This window comes from Perca flavescens, chromosome 17 (assembly GCF_004354835.1).
Source record: "Perca flavescens isolate YP-PL-M2 chromosome 17, PFLA_1.0, whole genome shotgun sequence".
In the NCBI taxonomy this organism is placed as follows: domain Eukaryota; kingdom Metazoa; phylum Chordata; class Actinopteri; order Perciformes; family Percidae; genus Perca; species Perca flavescens.
The window spans coordinates 12157873-12177707 of NC_041347.1; the positions used below are offsets into that span (position 1 = coordinate 12157873).

At 40.7% G+C, this 19835-nt stretch overlaps 1 protein-coding gene across 2 annotated transcripts in view; it reads left to right on the forward strand.

The window, feature by feature from the left end:
* Positions 1-26: 26 nt before the first annotated feature.
* The window catches only part of egln1a (egl-9 family hypoxia-inducible factor 1a), a 44334-nt gene continuing 24525 nt past the window's right edge, over positions 27-19835 (forward strand). The window contains exon 1 of one of the 2 annotated variants that reach the window (XM_028602755.1): positions 27-1122. In XM_028602755.1, the coding sequence (XP_028458556.1) occupies positions 418-1122 (705 nt within the window). In that variant the 5' untranslated portion in view covers positions 27-417. The remainder of the gene's footprint in view (positions 1123-19835) is intronic. The other variant, XM_028602756.1, reaches the window with a different exon arrangement.

Genomic DNA, 19835 nt, shown 5'->3' on the forward strand with positions numbered 1-19835 from the left:
ATTTTACTGAACGGTTATTTGTCCGACAGCCTGCAAAGACAGCGCGAGGGGGGCGGTGCTTGAGTGTGGACGTCAGAGCAGGCTGGACCACAATGCCACAGACAAGCTGAGCACACATTGAGCGGCGCCATGCACCACTACCCTCGGACCGACAGCTAGCCCGGTTGAGATGCCTCCTGAACACCTCGACCCATCCCGAAATGCTCAGTCCAGGGCGCAAGTTTTTGTATTATTCCGCTGATACAAGATGTGTAGAGGGAGTAAGTGTGAAAAAATTGCGAGGTTTTGAGTCTTACTTTTCCGTCTCGCTCGGTGTAGCGTGGCAGAGGCAGTGGATCGTTTCCAAAGTTGTCGGTTAGCAGGGCGCGTGTGAAGGATCTGAATTAAAGGCGCAGTGCCGCCGTTGTAGGCGCAAACATGGAGAAGCTGCAGAGCGATTTAGACCGAGACCGACAGTACTGTGAACTTTGTGGGAAAATGGAGAATCTCCTCAAGTGTGGTAGGTGCCGGAGCTCCTTCTACTGTAGCAAGAAGCACCAGAAACAGGACTGGAAGAAACACAAGCTAATTTGTAAGGATGTGGACCAGGCGCAGCTTTCCAAACAGAAGCCCGAGCAGCCTCCGCAGTCCGGTGACGACGAGGCACCGGAGAAATGCCGGGAAAAGATGAGCTCCGAACAGGCGGACGGTGCATCTTTCCCACAAACCACAAACACAGAAGCACCTGGGGACGGTGAGGGACTGGGAGAGGAGGGGTCCAACAACACCGCCACACCTAACGGACAAACCAGCGCATCCTCTCAGAAACTTGCCATGGAGTACATAGTCCCGTGTATGAACAAGCACGGCATCTGTGTGGTGGACAACTTTTTAGGAGTAGAGACTGGGCTAGGCATTTTGGATAATGTTAAAGCCCTGCACAAAACGGGCAAGTTCACAGACGGACAGTTGGTCAGTCAAAAAAGCGACTCCACCAAAGACATCCGAGGGGACAAAATCACATGGATAGAGGGGACGGAGGCCGGCAGCGAGAAGATCCGCTTTCTAATGAGTCGTATGGACGACCTGATAAGACATTGTAATGGGAAACTGGGAAACTACACGATAAATGGAAGGACAAAAGTAAGTATTGCAGCAAGTGGAAACACATAACACTCTGAATGTAGGGTATATATATATTCCATGCCTGAAAGCCAGTTGTTTACAGTGCTGAGCCCTGCTGGTCTGCTGAATTACACCTGTCGCACCACAAGGTAGGTTACAAAACCAGCAGTGCTCTGGCTCCATAAGACTAAATAAAAAGTAAGTTTTGCATGTATCTGCCTGTGTTGCACTCGGTTGAATCACAATAAGGCTGGTCAAACCTGGAGCTTTCAGACATATCCATTCTGTCATCAAGGCACAATTACTTTCAATATCGTGGTCCTGTCTCTTAATTAGACCTGACGGACTAAGTGTAAAAGGCTGCCGAGTCCTCTCTAACTCCAGGTCAATTCGTGGCTAATGCCCTGAGTCAGAAAGGTGGGTTAGTTCTTCTATTAATACACCAGGCTGCTGAAAGCTTACTTTATTGTTAAATGAATTTGCACAACAAGCGCATTACAAATACCTAAGACACTAGAAGGATGACGAAGCCAGTTGTAATAAAGAAACCTTATTTGCCTTATTTCAAACCTATAACTGAACTAGGCAATAATCTATAGTTTTGATAGATTACTGTGAAGCTTCTGCAGTCACGTAAAGTATTCCATCAGTCCAAAATCCAAGAAAGGAAGTCATAGAGTTCCTTAATGTGGCTTAGTATGTGTGAGACACACACACACACACACACACACACACACAAACACACACAGGTGTTTCATGTGAATCATTGCTTGAGAAAACGTTTAATCTAAATCAATATTTGTATATCCACGAGCAGAATAGGATATTACTAAATGAATATTACAATTGTAATACACATTACAATTTCTTTTTTTTATGACAAATTATTAATTTTCAAAGTAGTTGCAGATTAGTTTTGATCGAATAATTGTATGGTTCAGCTGTACATGGCTGTTGGATCACACGGTTGTGTGCGTAATAAACAAGCGTGTAAGACTGTATCACACGTTGCACATATTCTCCATATCATGCAGCTCTAATAGGCGTGTGCTGAATGCACACACAAAAACAAGGACGACATCCTGCTCACACTTGTATTCAAATTGTGCCTATTATGTTATTGCTTTCATTCTCATTATAGTAAAATAACCACATGCACGTGAAGGAGCCTCAGCCATTTGGCAAACAGTGGGATGATCGTGACCATGTCGGGCAGTATGAAGTGAACTGTGCTGCTGAACTATCTACAGGGACGCTGTTCTTTAGCAGACTGCCACCCCTGACTAGAGCTGGGCGATATGGAGAAAATCAAATATCACAATCATTTTGACCAATTACATTGATGGCGATATTGAAGGGTTCACTATTGGTGCTTTCACAAATATTTACAGAATGAGACTTTTGATAAATAATCACCAATAATGTGGATACCATGGTAAATTTATAAAACCATAAGTAAGTCCAGAAAATGACATCACTTCACTGTAATGCAGCCTTTAAAACCAGGAAAAGAACACGGTATCCAAAATGTAAGACGATATCTAGCCTCAGATATCGATGTCGATATAATATCAATATATTGCCCAGCCCTACCCCTGACCTCGCTGTAGAGAGGTGGCATACAAAGTGTTTTGCTGCAGTGATGAATTCAGTTCCGTATCACTCACAGACACACAGTAGGTTAGACAGGGCATTCCTATGTTGGGAAGGAAGATTTGCATGTCTCAAGGTTGGCAGTGCGGGGGAGAGGAAACTGTGGGCAGCTTTTGTTTCACTGAGAAAGGTTTTCTAAGAAAATGCTGTGATAAGTACTCGAGTTTTCAGACTCAGGCAATGTGTAGGCAGAACGTGTACTTTTAAAAGTTGTCCTTGGTAACACCCTGGTAGTCATTTCTAGCTGTTAGTCTAGTTTTAAAAAATCAGCTTGCGTCAGCCCAAAGCAATGTCAACCCTTTTTTTTTAATTTTTAATTTTTTTTTATTTAAGAAAAGCACTTTTTTCTCCTATCCAGAAATGTTGTGTGGACTAGCCAGACCTTCCTCTGCTGTGCTGTGGCGATAGGTCTGGCAATGCGAGACTAGGTTGCGGGTGACCCGCAACTCTTTTAACTTGACATAGTCACCAGAGACTGACTCAGGAGGAGATGAGCTGCTCTCAGTCCCCCCACCCTCCCCTCCCTCCTCTTCCAAATCTCCGAGGGGGAAATACTCTGAAGTAGACTGTGGCCACGTCCACAAGTACCAAAACCATTAGCATTCCATTGACTCCCATTCATTTTGACGTCACTTTGACAGCGAATAACTTTACATCTGAAGCGTTTAAAGACTTTCTATTTGTCCATTGTTCATTTCTAAAGAAACACGATAATGTATAAAAGGCTCCATTACCTTGTATCTCACAGTACGGCTCCGTAGAAGATGTTTTTGTAAAAATAGGCTAACGATTGTCATAACCAAGCGACTTACTGTCGCATAGTAGAGGAATTACCGTACAGTACAGGAGAAGCTCGCAGGCAGTTTGGACTTACATGAGCTGTTTAAGTTTAATTACTAATGTTAACTAGCATTTTAGTTAGCAATAATTAGCTTGTGCCCATGTTATCTCCTTACATATACCAACGCTCTCTGTCTCTGTAAGATTGGGAATGATTGAGATTTCTCTTGGCACAGCTACCAGAAGACTTACAACTTTCAGACACGTTGCTCATGTCACATTTATGGTGCGTTCTTTTTGTCTTGTAATCACAACTAGTAGCTCGAGTGTGACGTCCCATCCGTGTCGAAAAACGAGAAACGAACTCAGGGTCCTCGGAGTTCAGACGACTTGACGAGTCGTATATACGACCTCGGGGGCGTTCTTTTTGCAACTTCCGGTTCGTAACTCCGAAAAACGACTCGTAGATCGACTTCAGTGGACAAAATGAACGCACCATTACGTTGTCTCTCTGTTGGAGGCTGTGCAGTAAAGCAAGTGATGACCGGAAAAGTGCTTCTAATAGCCTTCACTGGTCTCCGTCCAGAGCAACGGGGTCCGTTAGTCCATTATATATGTCAATGATTAGGACGGATGCATGTTTACGTAGGTGGTGGTGTTCTGAGACGTCGTCTCGGGGTAAGAGGTCAAAGGCTAGAGGTCGAGGGGTGTGGCAATGACATCATCTATACGCAAGTATGCGACTTCGCCGGCCAAACGAAGCTGCAAGGGCGGCGTTTTAGAATTTTTTTCACCCTGGGACCAGGTTTCAAAAAAGTGCGTTTTCAGGCAGTGCGCTTTAAAGGATCCGTTTAGACAATCGGCCAAAACGATGCAAAACATGTGCGTTTGCACCAAAAAGCGTCTCCGTGTGGATGACCTCTGTCACTATGGCACTACTTCATAAATAGAAGTTTGGCTGAATTCCCTATCCAGTGCTCTTTTTGGAAATGCAAACACCTAGATTAAGCTAATGCAGTCTAATACAAGAGCCCTGCGATAAATCCTACCTTTTTTTTTTTGTAGAAATAGTTTTAGAGAGGTGTTACAGTATATCAACTTGATGGTAATTTTAGAGGCTGTAGTTTGAGAGGTGTTTCTGTTGTAGTATTTGTCTAACCCATGTGTATCAATACGGGTAGACTACATATTAGAAACCTCAATATGACGCAATACAAGTAAACAGCACCACAAACTACAGCGGTGTTTCCCATACATAGGTTCTACTTGGGTTCCCCTGTACTGTAGATAAAATCTGAATTAAAAAAGTTTTTCCCTATTAACTATGTACTTTTTACTGCCCAGCCCCAGTGGCCCCCAGCCCCTCTCCCTCCGCCTGCATGACTCACTGCTCCAACGCTTCACTCAGATGCTATAGTTAGCATTATCTTGCTGCTGGCGGTCTGTACTGGGACCGTACTAATAAACCATAGAAACGCCGCTGCCACACCGCTGTGAAAACTCCCTGACCGTCATTTATTAGAGTCAGGTTGTTACCCCCCCCCCCTTAGGGTTAAGTTGTTTATATATAACATTTGGCTCTGGGCAATCAGGTATTTTATCTGCTGAACCATAACATTTGACAAATCAACCTGATTTAAATGACGAAGCACATCAAAGGCTACACTTTATCTGTATCATCTTTTAGCCTGATTTGTTTAATATGTAAATAGTTATTTCTTTGTAAATTATCTGTTAATGTTGTAGTCATTGTTTTCAATAAATAGTTCATAAACCTTTTTGTTTGACTAGTTTATTACTGAACCCAGCCATCACAGGCCGCGCCTCACATCCCGCGCCACCCACCAACCACAGGTAAATTCTCAACTTTTAGGAAACACTGTACAGCCTTCAATATTACCATAAAGTTGAATCATCCCCTCTCCAGAATAAAAATGAGCATTATCACGAAGGTAGGCTTTATTACAGGGCTACTGATGTTAATTATCTGATACGTGCTCTTAAGCGTCCGTCTAAAATCTAAACCTATAACTCAAGTTCTTTTTTTTTTATTTTAGAAGAATTTCAAATGTTTACTTCATGTGCTGGTTTGTGCACTTATTTTATTTTAGGCTTCCTATTCAGAGTATTGTTTTCATGTTTTACTTTACGTGTCATTTGTCACGTAAAGATGTTAAATGTCAAACCTTAGACACCGTGGGCGTTTTGGAAGATAGCCATTGTTTAGGCCTTTTACACGGTCAGTGTAAAAAGTCAGGGTAGAGAGTTTGAAATTCATACCCTAAAAGGATTAGGATTAGCACATAACCAATGATACACTAAACTAACCTCACACACGGTACTCACTGTTTTATATTTGTCACTTTTCCTTATGTTCCGTTATCACAGTGTTTGACATTTAAGGGAGCTGGCAGTAAAAGTACACACGTTGGATTGAAGCCTGTGGCATTTGCTTGCGTCAGGTACTTGGGTTTTCTGTGCTGGCACAGAGCTCAGAGCTCTGACCGCCGTACGCTGTTATTTTTAGGCTGCTCCTCCTGTCCAGTTGCGTTTTTCCCTGGCTGGTTCTTAGTAGACATTTAAACGCTTTCAGAAAGCACATTATTTCGGTGAGTGGTCCGGTTGTAGAGTAGATCCACGCAGCGGGCCACTGAGTCAAAGCCTGTTAAGAACTTGACTTCCTTACCTACTGCCCTAGTTGCCTTGGCAAACACGCCTGGACTGTGACCAGGGAAAATCAGCATGACTTGCACAAATGGAGGGCCGCTAGTATCAATGGCTCAAAGGGATACAACACAATGTAAGCACAGTTCTCATTGGGAAAGATAGAGGGAAAAGATTTTGCCCAAATAGTTATTTAATGTCATTGTTTTCATTTCCGCTTTTCACTTGATAACATTGTGGCAAGTCGCAGGCAGCAGGACATGTTTGTTTCTCTGCAGCTCCAGCATGTTGAATGCTTGCTGATGCCATTATAGCATTATATAAAGAAGTTTGTAGCAGTAACACTATTGTCCTGCCACTGACTCGCTGTTCCCTGCTCAACGTTACTATGTCCAGCATTTTAAAATTGTAGCTTACTAAGCCAAGGTTGCATTATAACAATTGTACACAGGTATGTACAAAGCAGTTATGTGGTTGTACATGAAACATAACTCTAACTAGCATGCCATTTTGTTTCTCAGTATAGGGTTGAAATACTGGATTAGATATGTTTGGTCCTCCGGGGACTGGACTGCTAATTATGCAATGCAATATAGGGATGTTAACCAACAATAATAATTTTGACCGATAATTACTATCAGTTAAACAGTTAAAAACAAAATAAAAAAACGTAATTAAACACGTTTTTTGCACTGTAAAAGAGAATTTGAATATACAATCCATTTCTGAACTGCTAGTTACTTAGCTAGTGTTAACTTTGCACGAGCAAGTGCGTTTTTAAGCTTTTATTTTCAGCTAAAGGCCGATGCCATCCCTTTTTATTTATAAGTGAAATAATTATCAAAGTTTCTCTATATTTGAGTTTTAGGAAAAGATTGTTCGGAAAGAGCCGAAAGGATAATTTAATAAACAGATTAATCAATGATGAAAATAATCACAGCCCTAAATACAGCAGAGGTATGGCCAATGGATTGAAACATTGTAATTTCCCTTGCGGGATTAATAAAGTATAAATTGTTGTTATTAAAGGAATACGCCGACTTATTGGGAATTAAGCTTATTCACCGTAACCCCCAGAGTAAGACAAGTCGATACATACCCTTCTCATCTCCGTGCGTGCTGTAACGCTGTCTGACGGCTCCAGCATTAGCTTAGCCCAGCACAGATCCTGCAGGTAACTGGTTCCAACTAGCCTACTGCTCCAAATTGTGACAAAATAACGCCAACATGTTCCTATTTACATGTTGTGATTTGTAGAGTCACAGCATGTACAAAAAACAACGTAACATGAGACACAGCCATCTTCTAACAGTAAACAAACCGGGAACTATATTCTCAGACAGGCTTGCTGCGAGCATATCACTCCGCCCAAGTACTATATTCTTCCGCCTGAGAATATAGTTCCCGGTTTGTTTACAGTTAGAAGATGGCTGTGTCTCATGTTACGTTGTTTTTTGTACACGCTGTGACTCTATAAGTCATCCTATAAATCTCATTTTCCTGCACCCACCGTGGGTGTGGGTGTGTGGGAGAGGGAACTGAGCAGCAGCCCTGCCCACTGCAGAGAGCAGACAGGAAACAGCAGCAGCTTTCAGCGACTTTAGAGTGAAAAATCGTTAGAGCGTACATTGATGTTAAAATGTATACAGGTTGGCAGCACGGTCTGAAATGTCTTTTGCTGTACGTTTTGTTGGTAAATGTTCAAGTCACACACGTCTCGTCTTCATATCAGAAACAAGGACATAAATTTGGCAATGTACTTGTGTCAACTCGTTGTCACTCCCGCCTGGTCAGTGGCTCTCAGCGTCACAAACTGACGCAAAGTCTGGCACGCGGGACTACTATGATTGGTTGAAGTCACAGGAAACTCCGGTAATTGGTCAAATTTGCATTAAAGTCAAAAGTGCAAGTCACACCAAATTCACTGTGATAGGTTGAATTTGTGTGAATTGTTGCAATTGCGACATTGCGAATTCCTGGATTCAATTCTAGCTCACACCTAGCCACACCTCATTTTCAGTGACAACTGCTGACCGATGCTGTACAACCTAAACAGGATAAATCTGGAAACAATCCGTCTGACTGTGGACATGTATGCTTTCATAAGGAAGTTGACCGTTGACCTAAATCTTAAAGCTCTATAGAGTAAGTAGGCTAGGGGAAGTCATGTGGTGGTGGTGTTGGAGCCAGCTGTACATTATGTTATAGGCTGTGCAAGCCACTCGTTCCTTCCCCCTACAGTACCTGCATGCCACCTTTTTCCTGTTTATTGTTTAACCATCACACAGTTAACAATAAACGTAATTGTTTGGGAGTTAGTCAGAGCACAGGCTCACCCATCATCCATGGTCAAGTATTAGTCGACCTGCTACCAGGCCTTTCTTAAAGTCTGTTTGTAATCATCTCTGGGTTTCTAATGATGCTCATAATACCTTTTTTGTTTTGTTATAATCTATTTCAGTCGTTCTTAATCTTTTCATTCATCTGGCGATCTGTGGAAATTATCTTGCGACTCTTGGATGAGAACAACTGATATAATGTTGTATGTGTGACATACCAGAGAGATAAATAAAAACAGGTGGTATAGCCCAATATCACAAATTTGCCTCAGGGGGCTTTACAATCCTGTACAGCATACAAAACCCTCTGTCTTTTTCGACCCCGCTTCAGATAAGTAAAAAACTCCCCAAACACATCCATACTACTATGCCGTAACTGTCTAAGGAGCACCGGGCCGTGATCCAAGTGTGGCTTTGAGAAAGAGGTCTTCTGTTTTTGACTGTTCGCAGCTGTGGAGTTGAAGACGGGGAGGAGTTATTGTGGGTGGAGCATCAAAATAATTGTGCATTTAAAATCTATAAAGTAGAATGCTTTATAGGTACAATATGTAACATTTCTGCATTAAAAGTCTAAAAATGACTATACCTAGGTTATATATTTTGTTGATTTGTGTACTTAAACTATCCCAAATCTTTCCAACAATTTTCAAACCCAGAGAAATCTCAAATTTTATTTTTGATACGGGACGTTTCGTTTAGTCGCCTGTCAGTGATGTGATATAACCTTTTGACCCCTCTGGTTTCTCTAACTTCCGTCAGAACACGGAAACCCAGATGAGTCATTCAATCGTACAATGTCACAGAAAATACAAACCGTAATACTGTTTTTTTTTCTGCCACATGGCATCATTTTTTTCATTGACTACATGCCATTTTGCAACACAATAATACAGCAGAGACCTTATTTATTGATATTGATTGATTTCAGTATCAATCGATCCAGCTTAATGTTAGGCTACTACAATGATGTTTGACAAGTAGCTAATGCTTATGCTTGGTGGGTAATGTAAGGTTACGACATCGCTCACCACGCTCTTGAAGTTATTTTTAGTAGGATTGTTTTGACCACGGTTAACAGCACTGGGCTAACCCACGTTAGCTGTATAGATAGACGACTAATCGAATGTTAATTTAGCCAGCTAGCACACCCCGGTCTGTTTGCCTTATTCCTGCGGCGCTAAGAGACTTAAGTCGGGATAAGAGCCCCCGGGACATAAAGTTAACGTTAGCCCCCAGTAGAAGTGTGAATCTTCACTGATCTCCCGATTCGATTACGATTATTAGGTCTTCAATTCGATATCACGATGCTTCAAAATACATTTTTCTATTAAAGCCATATAGGATATTTGACTTGATAAACTTGCATTGTCAAGTGCAATGCCCAAGCTGCAATACGTAACTTTAGACTGGAATGATGAAGTGTTTAGGTTCATTTCTTTAAGGTAGCTACCATGAAGGTTTACCTATTTTAGATTAGTCTTATACCACCCTACTTTTAACCAGCAAATCTATTGTGCTGTATTGGAATAACTGACCCCAGACAACTCTTTAACAAAAAAGTTACTGTTTGCTGAACAATAACTTAAATGTACAAATAATATTTAGCTGTTAGATTGAATAACAAAAAAAACAGAACACAAATCACACCCTTCAAATATGCTAACTGCAATATTTCTTAAAATGATATTACACACCACTCTCCTTTACCAGTTTCTCTATCAGTTTCCACTTAAAACACTCCAGCTACACAAAATGATTCCTCCTTACAGCAGTTCCAATGTAAAACTTACTCAAACCCCGTTAACACACACCTACCCAACCCCACACACGCCGAGAGGAAAACAAAAGAAAAAAGTTGCGGGCTCATGTGGACGTGCAGCAGCCAGCAGGATGTTATCTTCAGTGAAGCAAATCCAACTTACAGTTAGCTGTTAGCCCAAGAAACACAGCTCAAACACAATAACGAAAACCAGTCACCAGCTATGGCAAAGTCCTCTTCAGCAGGGAAACACGCTGTCGTCCTCTCCGGTCCAAAATCAGCGTCCTCCGAACCAGCAACTCTCCGCCGTTAGCTCCTCTTTAGCTAGTCTGTTAGCTCTAACTTTAGCCAGACACACTAGCACAGCAATAGCTAACTATTCTAGTGTCTCTGTGTTTCTCAGTGTTTACTTTCCTCTTCTCGATTTGCAATCCTCTCTACACTCTCTCGTGTGTGTGTGTGTGTGTGTGTGTGTGTGTGTGTGTGTGTGTGTGTGTGTGTGTGTGTGTGTGTGTGTGTGTGTGTGTGTGTGTGTGTGTGTGTGTGTGTGTGTGTGTGTGTGTGTGTGTGTGTGTGTGTGTGTGTGTGTGTGTGTGTGTGTGTGTGTGTGTGTGTGCTAGGCTACTGAGAATGTTATTTTTCATTTGAATGTTTATGCCGCGCCCGGAAAATTAATGAGCGACGTCATTGCGTTATAATTGATTATGGTGGGCCACTGCATCGATGCAGCATCGTCCATGTCCGCAATGCATTGATTATTTGATTAATTTCAACACCTCCTATCCCCCAGCCAGGTAGCAGCCAGCCACTATCATTACATCAATCCAAACCTGGCCAGCACTTAACTATAGCGCCGGGTGGTTACGACGCTAACGGCAGTTTAATGAACCATCGGGGAAACGGACCATATTAGACCCAGGCACCCAAGTCAGAACAGTGGCCTTGCATACGTCTCCATTAGCATTACCGGTGTTTGTGCCGAAAATCTCCTCCCTGCCGAATTTCTCCCCCCTTGGCGTTAAGCTGTCTTTACAGTTAGCTAAATTAATCCAACAAAAGGGTGGTTAGGCGCCAAAACTACTAGTTAAGATTTCAAAAAAGTGAAAGGGAGATAATTCCGGGCAGCTGGGAGATCTTCTGCTGCTGGACAGCGGCCATGGGACATCTTCACCGGACCGGAGATTCCCCCAGCCATCCCCACTCACACCCATCTCTCAGCGTCGTTGAGTAACGTTACAACAAACCCCTTTCGCCCCGGTGTTGAAAACATCCAAAAGGTGATATTGACATGTGACATATATTGTGATAGTGTGGGTTTAGCTGCTGGCTAATGTTAGCTTGCTTGCTCACTAGCTAACTGGTCAGCTACCACATCAAATCAAGAAGAACTTAATAATGTAGCGTAGCCATTTTATTAGAATGACATAATTATTCACACGTAACATGAATGAACTTGAATGGGTAAACTCGTCCGTGAGCCATGAACAGATGCATTCTAATTGGCAACAGTGTTTAACAATTACAACTACAACTCTCATAATTCCACGCAACTTCACAAAATTGTCAAAAGTCCGTGATTACCATCCATTGTTTTGATTGAGAGACCCCTAGTGTCAGAAAATTGCATATTGTACGTTTTAAATTGCATCAGTTTAATACAAATGTTTTTTTTAAATATATGTTAAGTATTTATCAGAATTAATCAATGCTAACATTTTAAAGTGGTTGCCGGCTTGGCAACCAGGCATCAGCTTTTGGTTGCCGAAATTGACAATACGGTTGCCATGTTTTAAACTTCCTATATAATGAAACAATGAGATAATGGCTTGCAATATAATTTCCCATCCCTCTCAAATAGGGGTGCAATGGATCACAAAACTCACGGATTGCATCACAGTTTGAGTGACATATCGGATCAATGTACGGATCAGCACAAAAAAGGGGGGAATTTAAATGATTATTAAAAATGTAATAACCATAATTTTTTAACAATTACTTATTTCACCAGTAAATTGCTGTTAAATGTCAAAAACAGATGAGGAAAGGGTATTTTACAATAACTTTGAATACACCACGAGGTTTACCAGTTTTAAGCAAACGCAACATTTATTCACATCTGTGTTTTTCAGACATCTGTGCCCATAGTGCTAGTTTGTGTCTCTTAGCTCATAGCTTTAGCAGCAGACTGTTACGTCCCGCTATTGGAATCCTCTCCAGTGAAATACAGTCCCACTTTTACACCGTTTAGCTGTCAGCATTTTAACAGTGTTTAATCCAGTTACTACTGTAGCTAAAGGTAGGCTAATGTTGCCTTCTGCCAAGTGTAACGTGTTATTAGTGTTTACTAGCGTGACATGCAGCGATGTTTCTGTTGCCTCTAACGTCCGTTTTGGAGCATCGGAGAGCAGCGCAGACATTTAGGTGGCACCATAGTGAAGCACTGAAATCCGCGTTGCAATTCCGTCCAGTAGATACTGGACACCGGTGCCATATTAGCACTGGATTTTAACATGCGCCGTTAACATGAAAAGAAAATTGTGTTGCCTGTATGTTTTCATGGCCAACACGCGTGTGAGGAAAGCAGTCTCACAACAGCTGAAATGTTGTGTTGCGCACAAACGTAGTGTTTAAACTTCACGGAGATAACCAAATTAAATATTGATTTCTTTTGAAATAAGATTTTCCAGTTTTGTAAGCTTTTATTTGTTTTTATATTTATATTATACATTTTGAACAGGTGGTTGCCAACGGGGGCAACCAGAGGCCACAAAATGGTTGCTAATTGACTCATTCTGGTTGCCAAAGGCAACTGGGCAACCGTTACTGTCGAGCCCTGGTGTGTATGTGGAGGAGCTCAGCTCAGACAGCTTGTGATGATAAATACTACAGTTTTCGTAACGTTTCAGGCAGTCCTTTGCGATGTGTTCATCGTGCATGTTCATATCGTGGTGACGATAAAAATATGATGTATTGGTCAGCACTAGACTGATTGAAGGACAGCTTTGAAGATGAGCTAATGCTCTCTAATCCTCCCAAACATGCCGACTTATTCTGTGTGGTTTTATGGATTGTGTAAGAGTAGAAACACTAGGCTGTTCATGTGAGTGGATCCCAGCATTGAGTTAGCTAAGATCTAGCTTTAAGCGGAGTTCGGCCTATGCGTTTATCTTTTTTTTGGTCAATGAGAGAAAGCATCAGTGTGCTGAAATCTACAAGGCCTGCGACTTTACACAATCCCCTTCAGAGAATTTGTGTAATATCAGAAACTGTGCTTGTGTTTCCCTGCAACATGTTGCGGGTGAAGGGTAGCGCCGCTGCTGTATACGTCCCTCTATTGTTTACAGCCTACAGTAAAGAAGAAAAGAATAAACTAGGTCATTACTTTAAACAGGGATTTCCTCTTGAGGCAGCACCACTGTCTAACAGATAAAAAAGCTATCTTGGGCAGGGGCCCAAACTGCCTTACTTCCCACACTCTGCGCTTCAAGGTCTCAATCCCAACTGTTTGTACTTGTGTTTGGATAAAAATCTCTTCTGTGAAGTGAGCAGACCCCTTGCAGCTTTTCCTTTTCGCTCCACCCCAGTTCATGGCTCACATAAGTGCGTGAATCGGGGATGCACCGATAGCATCACAGTGATCAGTGTATCCCTCCAAGTGATCAAGTCAACACAAGGTGACAGTTATCTCAAGTTCTGTTGAGAGTTGTTTGACGGGTGTGTTGAGCAGATCCCCTCTTTCAAACCCCCAAACCAGAAGTGATGAGAAATGTAAGGGAAATACTTGGTCAAGATATGTAGTGTTGCTAAAATAATTATTTAATAAGTCAATCAACAACAACAAAATGGACAACCATTTTGGTAACCAATTATTCATATAATTAATTTATTAAACAAAAAGAAATGCCTTTTTTATAGCATGGCTTGACAGAAAAAATTTTTTCTCACTTTCCCGAAGGCAATTTTTAGTTGTTTTAATCGTTTTATTTATTAGAGGTTATCAAATAACAACAAAGACTAAAGTTAATTTTGTGTTGCATATTTGGATCTTATTCAAGTTGAATTTAAGAGTACAGTCAAATGACAGAAAACACAGAAATGTTTAAGTAACACAGTTCAATGTTAACAATGTATTACATAGGCTACGTATTTATACTGCGCTCCTCGTGTCTCATTTTTCCAACCCGCTTCAGATGAAATCCATCGATGTATAATAATTAGGTTGTCATGATACCAGAATTTTAAACTTCAGTACAATACTAGTATAATTATATTTCCATTGATACCTCATACAAAAAGGAAAGAAAGTCCTAGGCAAACAACATTTATTAACAGCCTGTACACTGTGCTGGTACAGAAAAAGTCACTTCTAGATGGCAGAAGGGTACATTACAACAACAGGGGCAAATGTACTGTAATGCCAATGGATAGCAGTTTCTACAGCATTTCAACTGAGAGTTTGCTCCGCCAATCTGTTTTAATCCGATGCGTGAGTTGCTATATTTACAAGCCCCATGTAGCATTTTACTTGCCCCAGGCAATCTGGCAACCGTTATTGTTGAGCCCTGCTGATAGAGGTGGCAGAGCACCAGGATGAATCCAGTACAGGGAGATTTTTGTAATGCTTTCTGGTGAAGATTGTGGAATCTGTTGAGTGTAAAAAGTCCAACTGTTAATTTAGATAATTTACTAATGGTAATGGCATACCATAATAGTTTTAACAAAAACATTCTGTAACTTTATTTGAAGGTATCAACATAATTGTGACATGACACTGTCATAACGATGACACTGTCACGAACGTGTTATAAACGTTATAAACAAGTCATAAACGTCTGACTTCTGTCATTAAGTGTCATTCGGTTTCATGACAAGTTGACATTAACCAGGATGACATAACCAGAGGATGTCTTTGTCATGACAACTTGACATAATGTCATCTTGTTTAATGTCAAGTTGTCTTAATAAGGACACTCCAAAGAAATGTAATGTCAAGTTGTCATGACATCTTGACATAATGTCATCCTGGTCAATGTCAAGTTGTCATTATAAAGACATCCCAAACTAATTTAATGTCAACTTGTCATGACCACGACAACTTCTGGTAATGTCACTTTGATTACTGTCAACTTGTCATAATCAAGACAACCCAAACAATGTCAACTTGTCATGACAAAAACCGAATGACACTTAATGACAGAAGTCATAAATGTTTATGACTTGTTTATGACGTTTATGACACGTTCATGACAGTGTCATGTCATAGTTATGACAGTGTCATGTCACAATTATGTCGATACCTTCAAGTAAAGTGTTACCAAACATTCTCTGCAAATTAAAGATGATTAGTGATACATTGTATCATAGTATATGCATGACAAACAACAAATGATAAAAAAGAAATTGCTTAATTCAAATAAAATAAATATCTGGAACAGGCACAATTTATATATAACTAACTGAAAATAATTCCTACTTTTAATCCATCACTTTCCTCTGGAAATAGGCCATAAAAAGGCAACTAAAACACTTTTGAAGCTTGCCCTTTCTGTTTCATCAAATTCCTTAAGCAACAACAGGGCTGTTTCTTCACTATGCTTTATATATCCATTTGATCTCATAATGGAATTTTTATTATTTATGATTGTGGCGGTCGTGACAAACCTACAAGTGTAAGCAGAAACACTGAGGTTTTTCTCGAGGCTCCGCAGAATCATTCACATACATGCAATTTTGTTCTACATGAAGCGGTAAACATATGGTAGAAGTTCGTATTTTGGGCAAGGGATGGAAATTCTTAGCCAACAGCCTTAGTTGACATAAAAAACACTAATTGTGTGAAAAGCATCATTATTTGATGTTATGGCAGCTGGCCTGGAGTTAACATGAGTGGTGTTTTTTTTTTTTTTTTTTGCTGCTTTTTCCACTGACCATACTGAAGTGTTTCTGCTTTTCCCATTTTAACGGAAGGTGTTGTGTTGTACCATGCAAGGTGGTCACTGTCTCTCCTGTCATTTTACATATTAGTTATTTTGAATTCAACAGTTTCCGTTGTCCGGTAATTACCGGTCATTGACCAGAAAGAAAAGATGAGGACCAAAAATTCTAATTGTCTCCGGTCAGAATGACCAGTGGAAATAATTCCCTCTACACAATTTTGAATTGTGATAAAATAGGCTATAGTGATTTTCATATCTTTTGTTCTATTAAACGATGAACAATCATGTTTTATTCTTAAAAAAAAAAGACTAGACTGTAGTGTGTGAAGGAAAAAAACGACATGTCTCTCTCTCTCGCTCTGATTGAATACAGTAAACTACCGTAGGTTTAAACTACAGACAGCGGGGCGGCCTCTAGCTCACCTGGTAGAGCGCGCGCCCCGTGTAGGCTCAGTCCTTGCAAGCGGCCCAGGTTTGAGTCCAACTTGAGGCCCTTTGCTGCATGTCATCCCCACTCTCGCTCCCCCATTTTCTGTCTCTCTTAGCTGTTCCAAATAAAGGAAAAAGCCCTTTTAAAAAAGGAAAGTGATAGGAAAGTCAAAGCCCAAGCCATGGCGAAACCAGGAAATATTGTGAATACATAAAACACTGCGCCTTCTAGCCAGGGAGCATAATTTGCTTCCCGGAAAAAAAAAAAAGATTTTCACCCAGGAAACGCATGTTTGTTCCTCGGGAGTGTTTTAATCCAAACCACGATCTTTTCCCTAAACTTAACTAGTTGTTTTGGTGCAGAAATTTAACTGTTGTCGCTGCAGGGCGCTCACTTTTTCTCTGAGCTCTGTAGCGGCTTAACACAACTACCAATGGTTAATGGAACGGAAATTGTAAAATTAGGGTAAACCGGCAGCTAAAGGTTAGTGGCGTTACTGAGAAAAGACCTAACCTATATGAAAGGGAAGTACTTTAGGCTACTGCTGTTTTTATTGTATTATTAAATCTGGCTTGCCAACTTTAATTAGGCTATTTCAATTCAAGTTGGAATTTTATGATGTTATGAGCCAGTTTGTTTGTACTGTAATTTGTAGTTTGTTTAAAAAAACTGTAGTTTGTATTGTTTTATTTCATAGTTATATTTTCTTCAGATAACTTAAGATAAGCACACTAAAATGTTATGAGCATTGATTTATTTGTTTTGGCCTCTCTGCCTGTAGCAAGTAGCCTACATGTCAATAAAAAAATATATCTACATGCCTTGATGATATTATTCTTTATAATAGCCTGCCTATCAATTTTTTTTTAGCGCAATAAAGGAAATATTTGACCGGAACTTTCCCCATTTTACCGGTAAAATGAAACCTTACAGGTCACATGACTGGCACCAATATTTTTCTAGTGGAAACACTGCAGCAGGTTATTTAGATAAAGTCATGGAATGGTAAACCCACTGCATGTCTGATTTAAATTGAAATATTAGCCAGTGAAGTCTGTTCACTGCTGGCAGCTGATCTTAGTCACCTGTTTTCATGCTAACATTGGAGGTATGGAGAAATGACTGTAATGTCTATTGTAACTTAATATCCTCATTATTAAATTGAATTAAATGTAATCTGTTGGTTTACATTATTGTACACAATGTCCTTGAACTGAACTGGGAATACAAAAAAATACAAAATTTAGAAAAAGCATGTGTTTTAGTTAACCGTAAATCTGTGGGTCTAACCTCACATACACATGTAAGTCTTGCTTGTGCTTGTCGTGTCCCATCCAGTTTGTTTGAGTTGCAGTTGTCTGAGACAAATTGAGAATGAGGAAGAAAAATAAACATGAGCACATGACTTGCGTGGGACAGATTAGTCTCTCCCACACGGGGAGGGTTCCCCTATGTGTAATCTAGAGATGTGAATCTTCACTGATGTCCCGATTCGATTACGATTATCAGGTCTTCGATTCGATATCTCGATGCATCATGATGCGTCAATACATTTTTCTATTAAAGCCATATAGGATTTGACTTGATTAACTTGCATTGTCAAGTGCAATGCCCAAGCTGCAATACGTAACTTTAGACTGGAATGATGAAGTGTTTGGGTTCATTTCTTTAAAGTAGCTACCACGAAGGTTTACCTATTTTGGATTAGTCATATACCACCCTACTTTTAACCAGCAAATCTATTGTGCTGTATTGGAATAACTGACCCCAGACAACTCTTTAACAAAAAAGGTACGGTTTACTAAACAATAACTTAAATGTACAAATAATATTTAGCTGTTAGATTGAATGACAAAAAAAAACATAACACAAATCACACCTTTCAACTATGCTAACTGCAATATTTCTTCAAATGATATTACACACTACTACCCCTTTACCAGTTTCTCTATCAGTTTCCACTTAAAACACTCCAGCTACACAAATTATTCCTCCTTACAGCAGTTTCAATGTAAAACTTACTCAAACCCTGTTAAACCACTGTGTTAACACACACCTACCCAACCACACACACCCACACGCGACGTCATTGCGTTATAATCGATTATGGTGGGCCACTGCATCAATGCAGCATTGTCCATGTCCGCATCCCGATGCATCGATTATTTGATTAATTTCAACACTTAGTATAATATCCACTTCGGATTTTAAAGGATATGTGTTTTTAAACTTTATTTTTTTTAATTTATTTTCTGGATGAACTCATTGTCATGGATATTACAGCGACCTTGGGTCATTGTAATGTAAAATTGTCACTTGTCTATCAGCAGCGACGTTGTCTCATAACAAAATATCACGCAGCCGTGGAGATGATATAGCCGGGGGTGCTGCAGCTAACGTAGCTACCTGTGCTATTAGTGCTAACATGGTCAATAGTGCTTTAGCAGTTAGCTATCGGGGAGGCGCAACGCTTTCTGCAGTGAAGCATGCTGAAAACATTGCGCATCCCTGACCCCCTCTAGCTGCGTTAGCACTGTTGACTGTGTTAGCACGTAGCGTTAGCAGTCAAACGAGTGGAGCCAGTGCACGCCCAGCCTGGGTAATGTTAGTGCACTTAGCCTAGCGGCGGCGGGCATCTAACCAATTTGAAATAAACTTAGCTGATAAAGTGAAGGCAGAGGAAGAGCGGGCAGTCGGCGACCTGTGGGTCACGATCGGAGAGACCAACCCCCGCTGACTGACATAAATGGCGTCACTTACTGTGCGCTGTATGGACCTTTTTCACAGCAGACATTTTGACTTGACATTGTAGGAAAAGCACAGATGAAATTGATAACCTTAATGATGGCTCGATTCCATCAAGTGTCCCAGTAAGCTGTTTCAGTCATTGTCAAAATACCAGGGCCTCTCCTAAGTGGAATGCAGCCATCATTAATGGTTTTTAATACACCTGTGCTTTTCCTACTATGACATGTCAACATGTCTGCCGTGAAAAAGGTCTATTACTTGGCAAAGCAGCAAATACAAGTGCTTTCATCAGTGGGTCATATGCTTAATCACCATAGTTTTAACTCACATTTTGATAGATATCAGTGTTTCCCCTACCATTGTTTTGGGTAGGTTCTTTAAATTAAACTACCAATATACTGTACAGGAAACTACTTAATGAC